The 20669-nt window shown below is 53.2% G+C and overlaps 6 protein-coding genes across 6 annotated transcripts; 3 read left to right on the top strand and 3 right to left on the bottom strand.

Moving 5' to 3' along the window:
* Positions 1–561: 561 nt before the first annotated feature.
* CCOS01_10708 (uncharacterized protein) lies at positions 562–750 on the top strand (the record flags this gene model as incomplete). Its single annotated transcript, XM_060458862.1, has 1 exon — positions 562–750. One exon carries the CDS (start codon positions 562–564, stop codon positions 748–750), a length of 189 nt encoding a protein of 62 aa, XP_060310664.1.
* Positions 751–2191: 1441 nt separating this feature from the next.
* Positions 2192–2293, bottom strand: CCOS01_10707 (uncharacterized protein; the record flags this gene model as incomplete). Its single annotated transcript, XM_060458861.1, has 1 exon — positions 2192–2293. One exon carries the CDS (start codon positions 2291–2293, stop codon positions 2192–2194), a length of 102 nt encoding a protein of 33 aa, XP_060310663.1.
* Positions 2294–2621: 328 nt separating this feature from the next.
* Positions 2622–2798, bottom strand: CCOS01_10706 (uncharacterized protein; the record flags this gene model as incomplete). Its single annotated transcript, XM_060458860.1, has 1 exon — positions 2622–2798. The coding sequence occupies one exon, from the start codon at positions 2796–2798 to the stop codon at positions 2622–2624; it is 177 nt and encodes a 58-aa protein (XP_060310662.1).
* A 1161-nt stretch (positions 2799–3959) lies between these two features.
* CCOS01_10705 (uncharacterized protein) lies at positions 3960–7219 on the top strand (the record flags this gene model as incomplete). Its single annotated transcript, XM_060458859.1, has 4 exons — positions 3960–5147; positions 5290–6670; positions 6721–7055; positions 7118–7219. 4 exons carry the CDS (start codon positions 3960–3962, stop codon positions 7217–7219), a joined length of 3006 nt encoding a protein of 1001 aa, XP_060310661.1.
* A 9490-nt stretch (positions 7220–16709) lies between these two features.
* Positions 16710–17392, bottom strand: CCOS01_10704 (uncharacterized protein; the record flags this gene model as incomplete). The annotated part of the gene is made up of 2 exons (XM_060458858.1): positions 16710–17094; positions 17154–17392. The coding sequence occupies 2 exons, from the start codon at positions 17390–17392 to the stop codon at positions 16710–16712; spliced, it is 624 nt and encodes a 207-aa protein (XP_060310660.1).
* Positions 17393–18265: 873 nt separating this feature from the next.
* Positions 18266–19564, top strand: CCOS01_10703 (short-chain dehydrogenase; the record flags this gene model as incomplete). Its single annotated transcript, XM_060458857.1, has 3 exons — positions 18266–18615; positions 18731–18982; positions 19087–19564. The coding sequence occupies 3 exons, from the start codon at positions 18266–18268 to the stop codon at positions 19562–19564; spliced, it is 1080 nt and encodes a 359-aa protein (XP_060310659.1).
* Positions 19565–20669: the final 1105 nt, after the last annotated feature.

Raw genomic sequence — 20669 nt, 5'->3', positions numbered from 1 at the left:
CCGTTCCATACCGAGACGACCTGTCGACTCTGTTCCTCTAGTTTCTCTTGCTCCAGGTTTAGATTCAAGACCCTTGGTGCTTCAGCTTTCTCTCCTCCCTCTCCCCACTGACCTGACCAGTGTCCGCAACGGCGACCCCAATCCCTGACCCCCGAATACCCTGGCTTCTCCCTACCGCATCGCATGCCCGCACTACTTTTGCAACTTAGCTGCCCGTTAGGCTAGAGCCGCCGTGCGATCGGCGAGTCCCTGTTGACCACTGACCAGAGACATTCCTCGCGCACCTGAGATTGACCAAGGGTCGACCGTCAGGTCCATGGCTCCGAATAAGACAAGCACACAAGCAAGCACAGTCGGGTATACAGAATGGGGCATGGGCGCGGGCTGGAGACGCACAGCACCGACGTTGACCTAAAGCAGCCCCCAACTTCAAGGCACGGTGGAACTTAAGCTATGTGAGGAACTCAGGAAGCGTAGCAAGCAACCAGCAAGCTACCTTGCCTCGCGGGTGTTGCTGGTGGTAGTTGCCGTAGCTCTGCTCTCGAGCTCTCTGTTGGTTGCATGGTCCCGGTTGCTGTTACTCCTCAACTGGAGCCTGCTGTGCTTCTTCCCGAAAGCAATCAGGTTGAACCACAGACGCGGCCCAGGGGCCTGCGCCGGTGTCTCTGCCCCGGCTCTCTCTCCTACCCTCCCAAACACGCCAACGATTCGACGTCGAGCCTTTGGGGGGAACACGCAGATGACGGTTAGGTAAGTGAAGGTCAGTCAACCTGTCTATCCGTACCTTGGCTGTCTGCATTATCATTTTTAGCCCATCAGCAGGGCGAGGAAAGCTCAGACTCGGGGTTTTTGTTGCCAAAATACTTTGCATTCTATTCTGGGGTACGAGGTGTTGTGCGATGCACATCTGCCACAACTACGAACACGCCCCCCTTAGTTGCTTCTATAGTAGACACCATTCTCCCACTTCCTCTCCTTGGTATAGGGACCTGCAAGTGCGAGTCCCCTCACCTCTGTGTTCAAAGGCAGCTGTTCCGCCGCTGGTGGAGTAAGCTCGTCTCGCGTAGCTTTGCCCGAGGTAGCCTTGCTCAGACAGCATAGGTACGGATACAGATACAGGGACACTGGAAGTGTCCCGGCGACGATGATGACGATGAGGGGCACACGGCATGGCATGTGGTCAACAGTGTATCTTGTCGTCATACACTGTAGGCCAAATGGCGTTGATTGCTTGGTGTCACCTGTTCAATTGCGATTGTTGGTTGGGCCGCTGGATGTGCTACTAACAGCCCAGCCCCTTCGCTGGATCGGCCATGTCGGGACATGAGCTCGCAGAGATGACCATTGGCGATACGTCTGGAAAGAAGAAATAAGAAAAGAAGCTGGTAGCAGGCGCCTAAAGACGACCAGCCTGTCTCCGTCACAGTCCCAATCTACGGTTGTATGCGTAGGAGTCAGCCTGGAACCAAAGCAAGTCCCGAGATGAGGTCATGTCGAAGCACGGGTCTGAACAACTACCTTGCGCTACAACATGAGAGGGAACATGCAGCTGGATCAAAAGTACAGGGCAGGGCAGGTTTCTTCTTTCGACTGCAGCGCATCTCCAGCACCTTTAAGCACGCATCACAAGTTTGAAGTTGGCCAGTCCTGAGTCGGCTGCCTGTCGCGGCCAATCAGGGCGGGAAGCGCGAGCGCTGGCAAGTCGAGTCGTCTTTCCCTTTTCAGAGTCCGGCCGTATGCGCTGTCAGTTCTTCAGAAAGAATACGAATCACTTTTCTAAGCTTTCATCCTTCTCGAGATGGTAGGGCACAATGACACCAAGACCTTGGAAAGCTAATCAATCACCTCAAGGCTCGGAGGCTCAGTACGAATGGACCGCGATGCTCCAGTTAGGGAGCTTAATGTACGTTTGGAGACAGATGGCACACTGTGTTTTCTAAATTGGAGTCTTTCGCAGACAACCATCTGAAGTCTCAAAGCAAGGCTTCGTGCCTTGGTCAAGGTAAAAGTGTGTGCCCCTCCCATCCAGTCCTGCAGCCAGGGCTCTGTCATCTCAAAGCGTAACTATGTACTTCGTACCTTAGGTAAGTAAGGCGGGTTGGGGCATCTTGCACCTGCCCGGGCAATGAAATGGAAGACACCGAGAATACCAAAAAAGTACGTACTTGACGCTGCCGGATGAGACCCCACCTCACAGGCTTTTGCTCCACCTTTTCCCACACCACCACACCACACGGCCGCGGCCACACGGCCACACGGCCCCCAGGCTAAGGTAGCCCGTCCGCCAATTCATCCTCCGATACTTTCGTACCCACCAGCTGCCACGCCCATTTTGCGGCCCTGCTACGCCTGCCCACTTGACTTGACCTCTTCCAGCCGGTCCCTCTCGTGCCTTCTCCCACTTCAATCTGAACAAACCCCGCTTTTATTCTTCCAAGCACCCGAACCAAAACAGAGCGAGAAACACGCGAAGCAGGAGACCAGAACAAGCAAAATGGAACCTCCAACTCCACCCGCTACGAGTGTTGTTCCATTCAGTGTACGCAGTAAGGTACTTTCTAATAAGGATACTTGGTCAATTGTTCTGCTTCCTGGATCCTGTCGGGTGATGTCTCTTGCAGTCAGTCTTGCAGCCCGTGAAGAAAGCAAGTCACTGACATACCACTCCATTGGACTGCATGGACTGCATTGAATCTGTCGAGTCCTTCTTTGCACACTCTGTGATTCTGTACCGTGCAACCTGCGTCCCACCAAGCCCAGTCCAGCCCAGTCTTGTCTCGTCTTATCCCCCGCTGCATGTACACTCCGGGCAGTCTACTGCGCACACTACGGATACATGATACATTCCCTAGGCAAGTTGGTTCCCAGCAAATTCAACCAGCATCGGCAGCACCAAGGTAATCAGCGAGAGTAGTCCCATTCTTGCCCTAGTCTGACGGCCTGCGCTCCCATCCACCTTGGTGATTGCTCACTCCACTAGGAGCTATTCGCTACCCAGAACCTAAGATTCTCATATCCGTACCCATACGTATTTTTTTTTCTTTTCCACAGAGTTGTTGTCGTGCTGGCGGTTTTGCTGGCGGTTTGCCCCCAGTTGCCAGCTTTTCTCGAATCTTGCCAGCCTCCGGGTCCCAGTAAAACAATCCCCCGTCGCTCCGTCGTCCACTTCACTCCTCTCGCTCCGCAACCCACCTCACCTCACCTCATACGGTTCCAAGAATCCACTTCTTGCGTCTCCATTCAGCCAGTGACAGTCAGCGTGTCCCGGTCCCCATCAAGCACAGAAGTTGCTGCGAGCCTGCGACCCAGCGCCTACTTTTATACAGAACCTCAGGTCAGTGGACCAGTGGACAGTACCTTGGGTGCCCGGTCGCCATCTTAAGTACCCAGGTACCTAGGTAAGTACCTACCGTCCCAAATTCCGTACGGTCTACCTATACCTACCTTAAGGCTCCATACCTTATGCTTGGATCGATTACCGCCGCTGCTTGCTAATTAAGACCAAGACCAAGGCTAAACCGTTCCCCTCTGTCTTGCACGCCTTCCCGGTTCACTCCCCGACTCGAAAAGTCTCGAGACACGGCTGTCACTGCGACTATACTTGTAGTTGTGCTGCCATCTACACAGTTCTCGCTGGTACTACTGGCCCCTCCACACACCTCAGTATACCTTGCCCACCAAAGCCTTATCACCTCCAGCTTGAGGACCGTAGACTCTTAAGAGACGGAGAGTTGGTAGGCAGACAGACCACCACCACCACTACCACACAGCCGTCGTCGCCGCCGCCGCGTGCGTACCTCTCCCGCCGTCCACTCCACGTCTCGAGCACAAGTCCAAGGGGAGACAGCATCGCATTGTGCCCGTACCGAGTTTTTTCCTCCTCACACACCCTCTATTCATACCCTCTTTTTTCCCTTCCTTTCCCTTTCTTCGACGTTTTAGACTTTTTAGGGTGTATCATGGATAGCAGCCAGAGCACGACTATTTCCAACGGCACCTCCCAACGTCGCAGGCTCACCAAGAAGCCGCCCTCGTCCTACCAGCAACACACCCGTTCCTCGAGCGGTCTCGATGGTGGCATCGACGCCCTCTCTCTCCAGAGCAAACGCAGCTCTACGTCGCTGAAGCGCGCTCCTTCCGCTCCACCAGCCCGGACGACCCCCTCAAACGCGCCAGCAGCTGCTTATTCCTCTGCTTCTGCTTCGGCATCTGCCTCTGCCTCTGCTTCTGGCTCGGCTCAGAGTTCTGGTATTCCTCTACCCGGCGTTGCTTCTTCTGCCGCTTCCAACAGCTCTTCGCCCCGTCACCTTCCATCAAGTCAGACGCACCTTCCCAATCCTTCCCCCATTCTGCCTCAGGACCAGTTCGCCGCCGTCGCTGGATCTGCTGCTCCTTCCCCAACTGCCTACCACCACCCCCAGCTCCACGCCCAGGCCCAGACCTCCTCCTCCTCCACCTTCCACGCTTCGTCTGCTGCCGCTGGCGCTTCTGCTGCTGCTGCTGCTCACGGCCACGCCCAAACCCACGCCCACGCCTTTTCTCCTCACCACCATCAGCTGCACTTCAATCACCAAAACAATTTCTACCAAAACAACAACACCAACAACAGTCCTGTAGGTAACGGTTTCGCCGTCGGCATCGCCCACAGCACCGATCGCCCGCTCGATCCCGCCGCTCCCTCGCCTTTGTCGTCACAACCCCACGACGAATTCATCGGCGCTCCCTTTGACGGTGCTGCGGTCCTGAACCGCATCGAGCAGACCAAGTCGCCTGTCGCCGGTCAGCATCCTCACTTCAACACCCCCAACTACCACCGACACAACGCTCCCGCCCCGCTCATCAAGTCAGCGACCGATTCGCGCATCAAGGGCCCCGCCCTGAGACAGTCCCAGAGCTTCACGAACGATTCCTCCATGATGAACGAAAAATCACAAGGCGGACGGGTGACGGACAACTCAATGATCAGCCCCAAGAGATATTCAGACGAGGCAAAGGAGCCCCGCATGGGCGTCCTGCGCAAGAAGTCGGGCTTCTCTGGCTTCATGAATAGCCTCGTCGGCACCCCAAAGAAGCCAGTCATTTCTGCGCCTGAGAACCCCGTCCATGTCACCCACGTTGGCTACGACAGCTCTACTGGCCAGTTCACCGTCAGTCTGGCCCTTCCATTTTCCCCTCCAGCTCCATGTTTGGCTCTCTTGTGTAGCAGTCGACTCTCTACTCGTTCTCTGTTTTCGTACTTCCTCTTTGTCCTCGTGTGCTTGGTGTAGCTGACGATTTTCTACGATACAGGGTCTCCCCAAAGAATGGCAGAGATTAATCAACGAGAGTGGAATTCCCGAGAAGGAACGTAGGGAGAACCCCCAGACCATGGTTGACATCATCACATTTTACAAGGAAACGACCGAGAAGCCAGCCGAGGATCAAGTTTTGGAGAAATTCCACGATGCTAGAGCGCCTGACTACCGTCAGTATGCAAACGCGAACTCGCCGTCGGGTGCCATGTCGCCGGGCATGTATCCGCCAACCACTTATATGGGTATGTCACCAATGATCAGTCCACCTGCGAGCCCTAGGTTTCCAACTGTCAATCATGAAGGATCTTTCGAAAACCCCCGCCAGCCGCCGCCCGTCCCTGGAGTTTCGGGAGGTAAAGGCTCCGGCAAGGACATCAACCTGATGCCCAGCCGCCCGGCCCCGAAGCCCCCCGTCAGCATGCCCTCGTCGATGAGGTCCGCTCCCTCCAACTATCCCGGCAAGGACTCCGGCATTGGAATGTCTCAGCCCGCCGAGGACCTGCCCCCGGTCGCCTATCAGCCGCCCAAGGAGAGCAACGTTCCCATGCTACCCGAAGAGCATCGTGGAGAGCACCGATCCCGATCCCGATCCAACTCGCGTGCTGGCGCCCCCGCCGGTTACGTGCCCCCCACGCCTAACCCGCAGACAGCCCAGGCGAACGTTTACCAGCAGCAACTCATGCAGCAGCAGCAAGAGCAGGCCCTAGCTCAGGCCCAAGCGGCCATGTCTGGCCAGATCAGCCGTGCCCCGAGCAAGAGACAGCCCCCCCAGCAGCCGACACCGCCCCAGTCGCAGCACCAGTACGCTCAGGGTCCCACGGCAAACGGCGGTCCCGGCCAGCGACAGCAAGTTGGTGTACCTGGCGCACCTGGTTCCAGACCCAGACACCGACCCCGCCAGAGCACCGGTATCGATGTCGTCGCTGCACTGAAGCGCATCTGCTCCGACGGCGATCCTCGCGAGGTCTATAAGAATTTTAATAAGATTGGCCAAGGCGCGTCAGGCGGTGTCTACACCGGCTACGAGCGAGGAACCAACCGTCTGGTCGCTATCAAGCAGATGAACCTCGAACAGCAACCCAAGAAGGATCTCATTATCAACGAAATCCTGGTCATGAAGGACAGCTCACATCCCAATATTGTCAACTTCATTGACAGCTTCCTCTGCGGAGGTGAGCTCTGGGTTGTGATGGAGTTCATGGAGGGCGGCAGCCTTACTGATGTTGTCACCTTCAACATCATGACCGAGGGCCAAATTGCCTCCGTTTGCAGAGAAACACTTAAGGGCTTGCAGCACCTGCACTCGAAGGGAGTCATCCACCGCGATATTAAGTCTGACAACATTCTCTTGTCAATGGAAGGCAACATCAAGCTGAGTAAGTCTTGAGCGGAAATTCGACATCATGGCAAAACTAACACCAAACAGCCGATTTCGGTTTCTGCGCAACAATTAACGAGGCCCAAAATAAGCGCACCACTATGGTTGGCACGCCTTACTGGATGGCCCCTGAAGTTGTGACGCGCAAGGAGTACGGGCGCAAGGTGGACATCTGGTCTCTGGGCATTATGGCCATTGAGATGATTGAGGGAGAGCCTCCATACCTGACCGAATCGCCTCTTAGAGCGCTGTGGTTGATCGCTACCAACGGCACACCCCACATCAAGGAGGAGTCCAACCTGTCAGCAGTCTTCCGGGACTTCCTGTACTTTGCCCTCAAAGTCGACCCTGAGAAGAGAGCCAGCGCGCATGACCTCCTTAGAGTGAGTTCAGTCGAGATCCCAGCGGTATAGTCTGATACTGACTTTTTTCTTCTTCTTTCCAGCACGAGTTCATGAAGGGCTGCGTTGACCTTTCTCAATTATCGCCATTGGTGCGTGCCGCAAGAGAAGCTCGGCTTGCCGAGAAGGCTAGAAAGGGACAGTAGGACTCCCCTGGCCATTCACCGAAGAACATCTTCAAGCGGTTGAAACATCGACATTAATGACGACCTTGACGACAACATACATCCAAAATGGGGCTGCCCCTTACTTGTGCATTAAGATACCCCAGGAAATACTGTTGTTCACGACACACGTGGCTTGAGGTCGCTTTCCACCTCCGCTCTGCACAACAACTTTACTCATCCTTTGGTCAACCCCTTTGGCTCTCGATATGCTCATGGACCCAGTGCGTGTCCGCGCCTTGGCTTAGCCACCTTTCGACCCCCAATCATAACTCTACTTGCTTTCAAGATACCACTTCAGGGCTCTGAACCATTTTTGGCTTGGACTTTCTGACATTTCTTCTTCTCGACGACTTGCACACGCAGCATCATTCAGCATGTTGGCGACCGAGCAATGTCTCTTTCTGTGACGGCTTTTCTCTCTTCGATTTACATAGAGGCGACACGATTTTGAACTCGGCAACTCGCCTCAAAGTCAGGCTTTGGTTGCGTATGCGCAACTGTCTTCCCATTGGATCAAGACATCCGCTTTGGACCAATCATGTTACCAAAGTCTAGTGACCAATGTTACCCTGGATATCGGTTACTAAGGAGGGACGAGACGATGAGTCGCACGATCTGATTTGGCCAGCGGGAATAGGTGGTCAACTCTTTTTGGGGGCAGACAGGCTAACCCCTTTTTCAACCTGTCTTGTGGGGATTTCTCTACTCTGTACAGAACACTTCCGAGAAAAAAAAGGATCGATTTTCAGACGAGACGTCGACGGACATTTGTGAGAGGGCATGTTCTCGGCTCTATAGTCCCTCATGTCTGAAGCCCACACAGAAGGGCGTTCTTTACTGGTCATCCGCGAGTCGATGTACCACCGTGGCGGTGGCACTATGGCTTTTCTAGACAGACTCGACTAGGTAGAGGAATGACCCTCAGGCCCAGCAGGCCTAAGAAAGTTAAAAGCATGTAGCCTTGTCTTCCAGTGATGTCGCGCAGTGTCAAGTGATTACATGGTCCGGTTATCCCATACACTCTCAACATGATGTCTCATTTACGCTTCAGCCCCTTCTTCTACAGAACAGAACATGGTCTTTATGATCCTGTCCACTTATCCGACTTTATAAAGCCAGTTTCCATCCACCTCGCCATGTCCTTTTCCCATCCTCATGCGACCATGTCATGCGGAATGTCAGCATTCGCATCAATGAGCCCTGGATTGTCATCTTTTTTTTAGTGAAGCTCTCGGTGCCTTTGCTGGTCCTATCGTCCCTTTTCCTCTGGACGAGATAGATGGAGGTCTTTTTCTCCCCTTTCCGATAAACTGTGTTCTCTGCCCTCGCTCTGTATTTATGCGGCTGGCGCCTCTGAAAAAGCCACCAGGGGCCTGTGTGGAGGGGTTGCTGCGCGCGAAATGTGACCGTTTGGGGGGGGGGGAGGGACTATCAGGGTATGGAAAGGATTTTCCATCTACCATTCACTTTTTGTTCGTAGGTCATGGCGGTTTGGTTGTGTTCGTATTGCTACTCCAAAGTTGTTGGGGATGAAGATGTTTGTATGAATTCCGCGTCCTCTTGGGGGGAGAGGGGTTGTTGGGTGTGTAGGTGCTTGGGGATGCTGCTATGAGAGAGAGAGAGAGAGAGAGAGTAAGGGAAAGGGAAAGCAAACATTTGGTAACCACGGCGCCTGATTCTTTTCTTGACTGGATACAAGTCTTGTCGACTACCTCTAGACTTGGTTTCTTTGCTCGGCCTTTGAGTACCTGGTACTGTGGAATACAGCCTTCACGACGGCTGTCTTGGCTGTCTATACGAGGGAGCACGTCACCTTTTTAACGGGTTGAGGAGATTCTTCATCTAGAGAAACGGCTCATGGGTTCGGCATAACTGGTGGGGTGTGCTCTTCCGGAGCTTCTTAATTATGTTACCCTGTGATGCTGAAGGGAGGAGGGCTACCCATTTCTAATGGTTTGTAGGACGTCTTCTCGTACCGGAGCAGAAAGTCTAAAAAACCCCATTTCGGGGAATGCCTTGATAAAAAGATGACAAGATAATAATGTTTTGCATGTCGAGTGGGAATTTCACGCTGCGGACGCGGTCGTGAGCGTTCTCCTCGGTAAGACTGGCATAAGACATGGGGTGCCCTTAAGAGCCGAGAAAAGATTGTAGATAGAAGACTGCAGAAAGGGGCTAGGGAAATATCTGAGCCCGTACTTCTTCAATGACAGCTAGGAGAAGGTAGAACTTCACATAGAGCAGGCACTAGATAGGGAGGACCTAATCTGGGTTCACTGACAGTGAGGACATTGGATCTTTTTCACGGCTAGGTCCTCGCCCTTTATTTTCCCTATACTCGACTCGTTATGACGAGGCGAACGCACTAGATGCAAGGAGCCTCGGTGTATGATCGTACTCCGCGGCACATTTGCTTCCCGTCTCCCTTCAAGTGAGATCCGAATAATGTATCGAACGTCAATCAATCTCAACCTTGGCCCTGATTATACCGTGCTTTGTCGAGTTCTTGCTATTCGTTTCTGCAGAACGATTCGGTCTCGACATCCTATCGAACCAAAAACGGTGGCCACTAGATCGCTGTCGAAAGATGAAGACCTTGTCCGAGTGCACCTGGAAAGGTTTCAGCTCTAAAGGTCGGTCGCCTTCTGGCCTGACCAAGCTCCGGCAAGAGATCAAGAGTGCATAGACGATATATCATACCAGACTCGACCTATACGAACCTAATATACAAAATAAAGCAAGCTACTCAGAACGTTCAAAGATGATGAAGTTCGGTGAAGAGCTGTGTTTCCACCTTCCTCTAGCTCGCCGTCGATACCTTCTTAGAGAAAAGAACGACGTCCGTTGCCATGTGCCGATTAACACAGATGAAAGCAAAGTATCGGTTTGAGCAGATCCTGCGTGTAAGCTACTGGATTGGTTGACATTGAGAGACACGTCGTCTTGCAACAAGCTATCCGTATAGTAGTCTTAGGCCGATCCCCGGGATCGCTCCCTGGGCATTACAGCATGAGTATACATAAGCCCAAGGCTGGAGAGGCTGGGGAGGCAGGAAGAAGCCTCGGTTTTATTATTCTCGAAAGCCTAGAGGCTTGGCACCTCATTGGAAGGAATATACGAACTGATTATACGGTTTACGCAACCCACGTAACTGTATACCGTCGAGGCTCGGCCGTACCTTCCCGTCCCACACTGTTTATGGCCACGACCTGGAGGGAAGAAGGGTATATACCCCGCCTCAATCCCATTCCCGTCACCAGCCAGCAGGCGCCCGTCTAGGTCGACGGGTCAGGTCAAACTGGCTGGGTGGTGGAGTGGTTAACGGTCGACAATCAATTATACACGCCAACCAGCCTACTCGACGACAGGCTTAGCGAGAGTACCCGAGTTCGAATCTCAGCATGAGCACTAAGAGATGTAGCCCCCAGTTCAGCACCGGGAGGGGTGAACTCTTTTTACTTCCTGTTGTTAATTTGAGTAGTGGTTTAAAGCTTTTGCTCATGTCGTGATGGCATCAACTGCTCCAGTGGCTCACCGATAGTCACGTGTTTTGGTAATATACAATCACCTACGTCTACACCTGCACCATCATACATACCATGATTCAAGTTTCTTTACGGAGTACTGACCGCCCGGTACGCAGGGGTCAAGACTCCCCGGCTGCGCTGGGAAGCCCCATGCTTTGCATCTGATGTGTTGCAGTGAAAAGCTCCCCACAAGAGTCATTCAGAAGGATGCGGGAAGACAACAAAACCTCCAACTGATGGAAATGACAGAATTTCCGAAAGATGCTGGCGGTGAGGTTGCGGAAATCTGCGACGGGAATGGATTAGGCTGCTCCCCCCACGGAAGCGGCCCCCGGAGTGGACACGGGGATATCCCCAACCATGCATGATGGGTGGAGACGGGGAAGCCCTGGGTTTGCGCAGGCTTCGAGAAGGTCTCTCTCCGTCGTGTGATTGTTTCGAGATTTTTTTTTTCGTCTTAATGTAAATATAGCAGGGGGGTGGGCGTGGGCAAGTCGCCGTCGGTGTGGGGGACAGGCGTGGGATGTAACTGGGAAAGACAGAAAACTTCACCGTCTTCTGTTTGGCGCAACTTTGGATATCCGTCGGTCTGCAAGGCCGCCCCGCCCCCCGGCCCGCCACGACTACTTGCGACTTTTAGGTCCGTACGCTTCGTTTGGCATGGTAACGATTCGTGAGCCTGTCCTGATCTGATACCGGAATCTTTGTGTATACCTTGGAGGTAGAGGGTAGCAAGCAGTCAGTCAGACGACTGGCGAAAAAGGTGCTTCTCGCCTAGTAATTCAGCGCCTCAGATGCCCTTTTTTTTGGACCAAGACAGAACCACAAGATCAATGAGAAGGGTACGACCGGGACGCGGCGGGTATCGAGGATTCAAGTAAGACGCTTGCTAATGTCACTGAGATCAATCAGGAGTATTCATTCGCCGTCTCAACGCCCTGGTCCGCGGGCTGCTACCTGAAGTTCTGAACAACTTGAGATTGCTCATGATCAGTTTCTTGAGGCATTCCCTGCCACTCTAGCTGGGGGTGGGGACAGAAAGAACGCATTGCTGGAGTTGCCAGTTTGAAATCCTAATGCTATTAAGGATTCACGGGCTGTGGTGCCAGCACAATATGATGCCAGCAGGTAGAGTGATGATTGTGGCTAAGTATGATTTTTTAGGTGCAATTGACGGCAAAAATTATCGAGAAGCTGTCTGGATTGCTTGCCACGCATTCACTGTCTGTCCCGCAGCGAGACAAGCGTAGCGGTGGACACCGGTGAGGGTAGGTTGCAGAGCTGCATGGCAATAACGACTAGCCTACCAGGCGAATGCAACAACGTGAGCGAATACCAATATCGGCTCTTCATGTGCTTCTCTGGATGACTTGTCACTTGTCATTCTAGTTTGGGTCGATCGGAGCTTTTATGCGGAAGAGGTGTCATCTCAATCCCTGCAGAACGGATCGACTTTGCGACAGAGCCTCGTACGTGCTCGTGCTCGCAAGACCGTCCTGCAGCGATGGAAACCTCCATGAAAGTAATGGAAATTTGCGGACGGGGTTTCGACAACGACGGACACACTGTCCCTATCCAAGAAGTCAACGGCGCTTGACGAACCTAAGGTTGTCGACGGTTCATGCGTGGCGCCCTGCATCACGACTGATAGCCGCGTGGCAAGCCTGTCGGGTCTGGGGATACGGTGAACAGGGTTCTTTTGATAGACACACCGTGTTTACCGACATCTGTGTATTCGTATCCGAGGTTCGAGACCTCTCCCCTCGAGATGCGCTTCCTCGATTATACATATTTGTGTGTCTCGAAGCTGTGGTGCCTTACTCGTAGCAGAGGAGCCACAAGAACAGGCCCGAGGCAAAGAGGCGAGCTAAAACTGTGGCGGTATGTCTTGGCCTTGATGGTATCCTTGATCTCAGTCATGTCGATATTGAAGCTTATGGTTATCGAGTGGCCGAGCATCTCGAAGCACAACAAACTTGATCGAATATCGGGAAGAAGACGGGAGAGAAACCAAAGTGAGTGGCCTGTGCTTCCACCCCATGTTTTCGGCAGACGTTGGTTAAGGTTTTTGGCTTGGGTGCACGTTAGAAATGGACCATTGCCGTTTCGGGGCGGAATGGAGCCTTTTAGGGGCGGCATCGTGAAAAAAGTGGCCAGCGGTTTGGCGGCTGCGGATCGTGAAAGCTGCGAGTCCACACTTGAGCTCCAGACTCCCGTCGGGACTCCAGGCGCTTGGCCCTTGTGAAAGGGACGACCCGTGTTACTGCCGGCATGATCGTCGCGCCCCGTTTGTAGTCGAATCCAGATGGGATGGAAACTCATCAACACAAACGAATCCTTTCTGATGCATTTGAAAAAAATAGGCAAAATTCAAGTGGCATTTCTGAGGTCTGAAAAAGAGAGGACAGAAAGCCGAAAGGAAAAATGCTGGGAAACATCAGGGTAGCAAGTGCTTTCGACTTTTACGTGGCTTCCCTCCTCAACCTGAACCGCCAAGGTGCTTATTAGGTAACTCAGGCGTTGCTTCCTTTTTGGCAAACGAACCCCCCACGACTCTTGCTCAACTCGTATCAGTGCCCCGGCAGGCGACAGTCATTGCACGCTTTCAGTTCCGTCTTTGAGAAAAGAAAGTGAGAGCTACTTCGGACCTGTCTGCACTTGCCCTCCTCGCTCTTTCCAGGGATGCTTGAACCGAGCCGACCTACGGGTTACGGATGCCCAGCTCCTTGAAAATCTTGTCCATCATCTGACCAATTTTTTTGATGAGACACCCCAGTCACAGCATGCCACTTCCAGAGCTTAGCACCTTCCCCGAGATCCTCTCTAATATGCCTGGCAGAGACATGGTGACATGGTACCAGAGAGGGCTTCGGCGAGGCGCAGCTAACTCCTTTTCCCGCCCACGTCCCCCAAACATTCCCACGACGAGAACCTCCCCTTTCTCTACGTCCACCACTAGTCTACCGATACTCTAGAGAGCCTAGACTGTTCCTCCCGCCTTGCCGGGACGGCACAGGAACAGGATCCGCGGCGCTCTGTCTTAATATGCCAGCTAGAACCACATTGCCCCTGTTGGTAGCTCAGTATGGAACGCTAACACGCCCTCGTCAACAGCTCCGTGACAGCAAACCACCACAGAAAACCAACCATCGGGAAGATTGGCCAGTGACGAATCAAGCTACACAGGGCGAACCAACAACGGTACCTACAAGCACCTACTGCCTGACGGCGCAACGTCCATTTCCCACGGTCATCTTGGCACCTTTAAGGAGAACTTACGGAGAACGAAGCAATAATAGAAAATCCAATATCAAACCCCACAGCCGCTTCAGTACGAAGCACATCACGACACAGGTGGGAAATCGCCCGAGGCTGGGATGCAGCCTCAATTAGGGATCTTCTGCTGTCAACCCTTGCTACCGGCGCCGGCCGACTACGCTGAGACGATTGTAGCTTCCAGGAAGAATGGAGCACTCGCACCAAATTTAGACCAGCAGCACAGCGTCTGGCACCCAACAGGCTCAAGGCAATAGTGGTTCCTGACGGTGACGGGACGGTATCCGGCGCACAGACGAGCCTTTGGGCTATACTCAGACCGCCCTGGAGGCTCTTGAGAACCAATGTGCCAGAATGCCAAAGCTTCCCTGTTAGTCGGCCGGGGCACAAGCGGAACACGACGGTGAGGGCGCTATTCGAGAATGCCAAATCTAAGGGAAGACTACCAGAGCTACCCCTGCCGCAGACACCCTAGCAACACCGGATACTGCTCTGTCCCACGTTTTTCGCTGTATGGATGAGACGCGCCGTTTAGTTTGGGAACAAGACTTTAGAGTCGAAACCGTGATACGGATTCCTAGTCTTGCCAGTCCACAAGGATACAGATTAACTGTCAACTCAGACATGGGCAAGCGGTTGGGCTCTCACCAGGCTCGAGAACTGGCTCTTGAACGGGCAACTCGACGTCTCGCACCGTCGCTGCTGTGTATACCCCAAAGGCCGGCCATCTATTTATACAGGTCAGATTTGCGACAAACTTGCAACGCATACCTCTACCTTTTTATGCACTTGGGAGTGACAATCTAGTCCGTTTGCCAGCTTGCAAAACTCTGAACGGGGTAGAGGAACAATTGACGCTTGGCAGGAAGATGAAAGATGACGGAAAACGAGATTGTACATGCGCGCATCCCCAGGTTCCCCAGACGCCATGATATGATCAATTTTTTTCGATTCAGCTGACCATTGACTTACAGCCATTCCGCAGTCTTGCGTCGCTAGCTTCGTGGACACGGTCCAGGTATTCAAAGACACGCTCATCAAAACCAAGAAGCCTTCGTGCGGAGCGAGATCGGAGGCGGACAACATCTGAGACCTTTGCAAGCTTGCATTGCATCTCAGACACGCGCTCATGAGACTACAGGCTGGGGGTCGAGCCAATTGTCGTTCCTGCATGACACTGCACCGAGTCGCGAAGCAAGTCATTGTGGCGCCTTTGAACGACGAGCCTTTACGACTACGAGTATGGAGAACATTTATTTAAAGCCAACTGGCTGAGAAACTCGGCCCGCACCGAAGTTGCGACCCGACACATAGCTTCAATCATCAGGGAACACTTTGTTGGTCTGAGCTCGTTGCCGGAATTAAGCTGGATGGCGAGCTGTCTAAACGATTAGAAGGCGGCAACGCAACGTCATGCTCTTCGAGATAGAGGCAAGTTGCAGCGCAAGTCTCTTTTCCAGCCCAAAGACTCAAGAACATGCTCTCAGAAACGATCTGGAGCGACTCAACCTCCATTGTCAGCATCATAGCGTCAGTTCATTCCCGCAGGCTAGTCAGAACAAAGTCCTTAGGACAAGCGAAGCAGTGATCGACACACGAGTATTTGCCACCTAAGCCGTTGCGTAGCTTTCGCGCCGTTGGTACCTTGTTAGGCGGGAAAATGGAGAGTTTGGCAGACTGGAGTAATCCTGAATCGTCACACCTGCTGCATCAACTCAGATCCGTAAGAAATAGGGGTCCGCAAAGCCCGTCATTATCTGTGGAGTTACAGCTAAAAGTGGCCGTTGTGGGTCCTTCTGACATGTAGACAATGGTTATGATGCAAAAGTGCACCGGTCAGCCTACAGAGTTGACGACTGAAGCTGACAGATGTTGGAGACTCGTCCGGATGAGACTGAAATAATGGAGGGGGGCTCATCGACCATCGAATACGGGGACACAACTCTGTAAGAATCGGAATCCGACACACAATACCTGACAGAGGGCATGGCTTGGGAACCAATTCCCATATGAGATGACAAGACGAAGAGAGCAATTTTCAGCACTGTCGGCTCAGTCGGAGAGTTGCTGTCACCAAGCAGGGTCCCCATATAATTGTTGCAGCGCGACATGTCGTTGTTCTAAATCTTCCAACACCATGGCCTAGGAAATGACGCCCGAGACGCAGTTCCCCTCCATACCTAAACTTACGGAATGCGCTTGCGGTGCTGGTGACCTTGGTATCATAGCCTTATCTTCAGTACACACATTAAGCAACGGCAAAGCGACTTAGACTTAAGCTTTGGAATTCTCTCTTCTTTTTCCGCTTGCCTTTCATCGCAAAGATAACAACAGCGGCGACTTTCATCCCATCTAGACCCATCGGACTGGCAAGGTGCAGTCGGATGCGCTGTCACCGTGGCCCGACATTCATGCAGTATGTTGATAGCCTCATTGTCAAGACTCAGGGACCATGAGCAAGCTCATGAGCTCGACAGACTCAACCAATTCTGATCTTTCGTCTCGTCTGCTCTTTGAGTTGTGGCGGCGGGTGTGAGGCGGCGGACGTGCGGCGGGTCAAACAAGCAGCGGTGACGTATTTGCACCTTTTCAAACGCTACAGTAGATATCCAGGATCTCTCAACTTGGCCCCATTTTACGGTAGAGTGGATTCACATGGGGGTACTCTACGCTAAGACATCCCGGATGGCTTGACGGACAGGAAGCCGGGCAAGGTGCAGGACGGAGTAGCCGCCACCCACCAGGCCTGCAAGCTGCACTCCACACCTCATTGCTAGCGTCGACCATCCCAGCTTCCACACCACACTCCCGTCCACACCAGATTTCCATGGGATGCTGAACCCAAAGGTATTGGTGCTGCCGTTCGGTGCAAAAGTACGGCCAGATTGCCAAACAAACACCTTGCTAGGGTCACCATGGGGGCCGCTCTTGCCATTAGGACGCTGAGAGGTGTCCTGAAAACTGACACGCTCATGGAAACTGGCCTCAAGGAACCAGGTAGGGACGCTGGGAAAGGGCGGGACCCCTTTCAGTCGCATCGCCCTGCCATTTCTATCAAGCCTCAAGTAGTACTTCGTATGCGGATACAGGTTGACGGAGTACCTACCTACTCACAATCACCGCTGTTTCGAATGCTTCGAAACCTTCCGTCTCCTGCCAAGCGTAAGGTGACGCTCGCCGGATCTGTAGCGTTCGGATTCATCCCGCGAGCTGGCGAGGCAAGGCCAATCCAAGTGCTTCCCGCTTCGTGGTCGCCCAAGCGCGTGGTGTGAGGTGGTGTTCTCTGCATCTTGTTGCCCCCAATCCCGAGCGAGAGAACCCCCGTGGCCACAACCCCTGTATGCAGCATCTGCAGTCTCTTAACAGAGTAGAGCCGCAGTCATGTTGGAAGTGGGTGTGCCCAGGTCACCCAATTGCCCGTCTCGCCCAGCCAGCATCGCCATCCCGACTGGCCGAAACAATGCCATTCACCGCGTCGACGCCCACATGAGCTCCAGCACCAGGAATTTCTCATGGATGGAGTGATTAGATATTTGTTTTATTTATTTTATTTTAAACTGGGACCCCTGGCGCGCACTAGAACGGTTCCGCAATCGCCGCACGCCACGCTCAGAATCCCCACGTCCATCACTTGCAACACTAGGAAGGTACGAAGCTACCTTAGTGACGGTACCGATACGGACAGCTCTCCTCCACTTCAGCTCAGCGTAAGGCAAGGTAGCTGGGTGATCAACGTTTTAAGGTGAGGCACGCACAATAAACCACCAACCCTTCGTTCTGCCTCACATCATCCTGCGTCGGCGAACACAAGGTACCTCCACTTCAGCTACCTTTTCTTACGCTACGAATACCGTACTGTACCTTCCCAAGCTTACCTCACTTGGACCGTCTCGACTGTCGGTCCCTTCCTTCCTTACCCTAGGTAGCTTACACGGGCCACACCTTCCCTTTCCCCCCTTTGGACCTACCTATATCAACTTGGACACCTACTTCCTTCCACTCGCTTGCTCGTCCAACTTTTTTTTTCCCACCCACATTCGCATTCCATCATTGTTTTTCTTCCCATCAAGCTCGACTTCTGCGAATCTCTGCGACTCTCCTCCATCTTCGCACCTTCATCACCGGTCAAGACCTTTCTCGCGTTGACCAACTCTTTCCCTCCTCCCTACCATAAACAATCCTACCTCGTATCCTACTCATCACCACCTGACCGATCGCAAAAATGGCCGCCGCTCGCTCTGCCTTCCGTCTTACCACCCGCTTCGCTCCCCGCGTCGCCATCCGCAGCCAGGCTGCCCGTCCCTTCTCCGTCTCTGCTCGCGCCTTCAAGAGCGACGTTGTTAGCGAGAAGGAGGTTCCTGTCTCTGTCTACGCTCCCGATGCTAAGGGCACTGGTCAATCCGACCACTTCTCCATTCCCGTCCGCGAGCACGACTCTCGCCCTCCCACCGAGTCCCCGGTTCCCGGCCCTGAGAATGACGATGTCGTCCCCCTCACCCGTAAGACCTTCGACTCCATGCCTCCCATGATGCAGAAGCTCTCTGTCATGGGCAAGACCATTGTGGTCACTGGGTACGTTTCTCCCCTTCAATTGTCGTCAATTGCGAGATCATTGCTTCAATTGATTCTTTTGCCCTAAGAAAACAAGAGCTGTCAAACAACATCACGACTAACTTCCTGTTCACAGTGGTGCCCGTGGTCTGGGTAACTACATGGCTCGTGCCTGCGCTGAGGCTGGTGCCAAGGCCCTGGTCATCTTCGATGCCAACCAGGAGTTGGGTGACGAGGCTGCTGCCGAGCTGCACCAGAAGACTGGCTTGCCCGTCACCTTCTTTAAGGTGGATGTCCGTGACGGCGCTGCCATTAACGCTGCAGTCGACTCCGTGGTTGAGCTCTACGGCGCTCCTGATGTTCTGGTCAACTCTGCCGGTATCGCTGAGTACGTCATAATCCCCATAATGCAGCGTGCACAAAACGCATAGCACCTGAGCATTCGCCCCTTGTCGCTTAGCGAGACCCACTAACACTTCTTCTTTTGAACAGCTCCAACATCAAGGCCGAGACTTACGACCCCGCCATGTTCCGCCGTCTTATCGACATCAACCTGACTGGTTCTTTCCTCATGTCCCAGGCTGTTGGTCGCGCCATGATGAAGGCTGGCAAGCCTGGCTCCATCATCCTGGTCGCCTCCATGTCTGGCAGCATTGTCAACTACCCCCAGGAGCAGTCCTGCTACAACGCCTCCAAGGCTGGTGTCATTCAGTTTGGCAAGTCCCTTGCTGCTGAGTGGGCCAAGTACAACATTCGCGTCAACTGCATTTCCCCCGGCTACATGGACACTGCCCTCAACCGAGTCCCTGCCCTTGACGCCCAGAAGAAGATCTGGAAGTCCCTGACTCCCCAGGACCGCCTTGGTGCTGTCGACGACCTTAACGGTCTCTGCGTCTTCCTGGCTTCTGATGCCTCCAGCTTCATGACTGGCTCCAACGTCATCATCGATGGTGGTTACACTTGCTACTAAGTCCGTACATCAATGCGGCCATTCCCCGGGCTTTGCTTTGTTGCGTTGCCTTAGGGTAGGTCTGGCATGTACCTGGCGAGTCTTGAGCTTGCGGGCTGCGTCCCGTCATGCAGCTACGATGAAGAGCATCGCTGGTCCACACAGACGGTAAATTTGCCATGGGCAGACGTGATACCAGTGGAACCAGCATCATTGCTCCGACATGGTCGCCTACACTACGGCGACTTCGTGCCGATTTCTTAGTGTCATTGCTTTTTTTTTTCCTTTTACCGATCCGACAAAAGTCTTCCGGGACTATACCCCCCAGTGGTCCAAGGGTCGCACAGCACCCATTCAGCCCTCTTGACTTTCGTCTGTCAGTCATCATTTCCCTCTCGCGCAAGTGTTTGTTCTCAAAGCAGGCAAGGTAGTTTCAGGAGTCAACAGGAACAAACCAAAAGAAATGGGGATTTGGACTAGAGGTTCTTTTTTTTCCAATGGTTTTGGGTGTTTCCCCCTCGGTGGCTTTGGGCAACCAGACTAGCAAAAAGAGGATAGGGTGGGACGGACAGAAAGATGATTTTTGGGGATTGGACTCTGGGATTCCCCGGTAGACAGGACAGATCAGACAAAGAAGTTTCGCAGGATAGAATCCAAAGAGAAAAGACACGTCTTTTGTGTTACGTCACTTTTCTTGTTTGAGCCTTGTGGAATGCAATATGACGGTGGCCTTTGTGAATCTTAGTGATTTTATGGGAATATGGGGAAGTGAGGCTGCTATCCCACCATTCCAGAGAGGTTATGCTGTTGACATTGTAGGTGACACTCGGTCTCGAGGTCTTGTGTCATGGTCGCAGTTGCAATGATTGAATGGCCCCTTTGGAAGGTTGTCTTATGACTTGATGCCAAGGCCTGGAATGTTGCCATCGCAGCTTCACTTACATGGTTTCCAATTATCAGGAAAAGGCGGAGAGGGGGGGGGGGGGAGGGCGAAGAGATCATCTTTCGGCCCGAGCCATTTTCCACACCGAACCAGTAATCTCATGTCATTTTGGCGTTAGAAAAGACAAATGACAGCTGTACCGACGATCATCGCGGAAGACTCAACGATCGTGGGACTTTCCCC

Source organism: Colletotrichum costaricense (assembly GCF_030867565.1).
Source record: "Colletotrichum costaricense strain IMI 309622 chromosome Unknown Scaffold_11.1, whole genome shotgun sequence".
Lineage (NCBI taxonomy): Eukaryota > Fungi > Ascomycota > Sordariomycetes > Glomerellales > Glomerellaceae > Colletotrichum > Colletotrichum costaricense.
The sequence above is the reverse complement of the archived record's forward strand: the minus strand, read 5'-3'. Positions and strand labels throughout refer to the sequence as shown.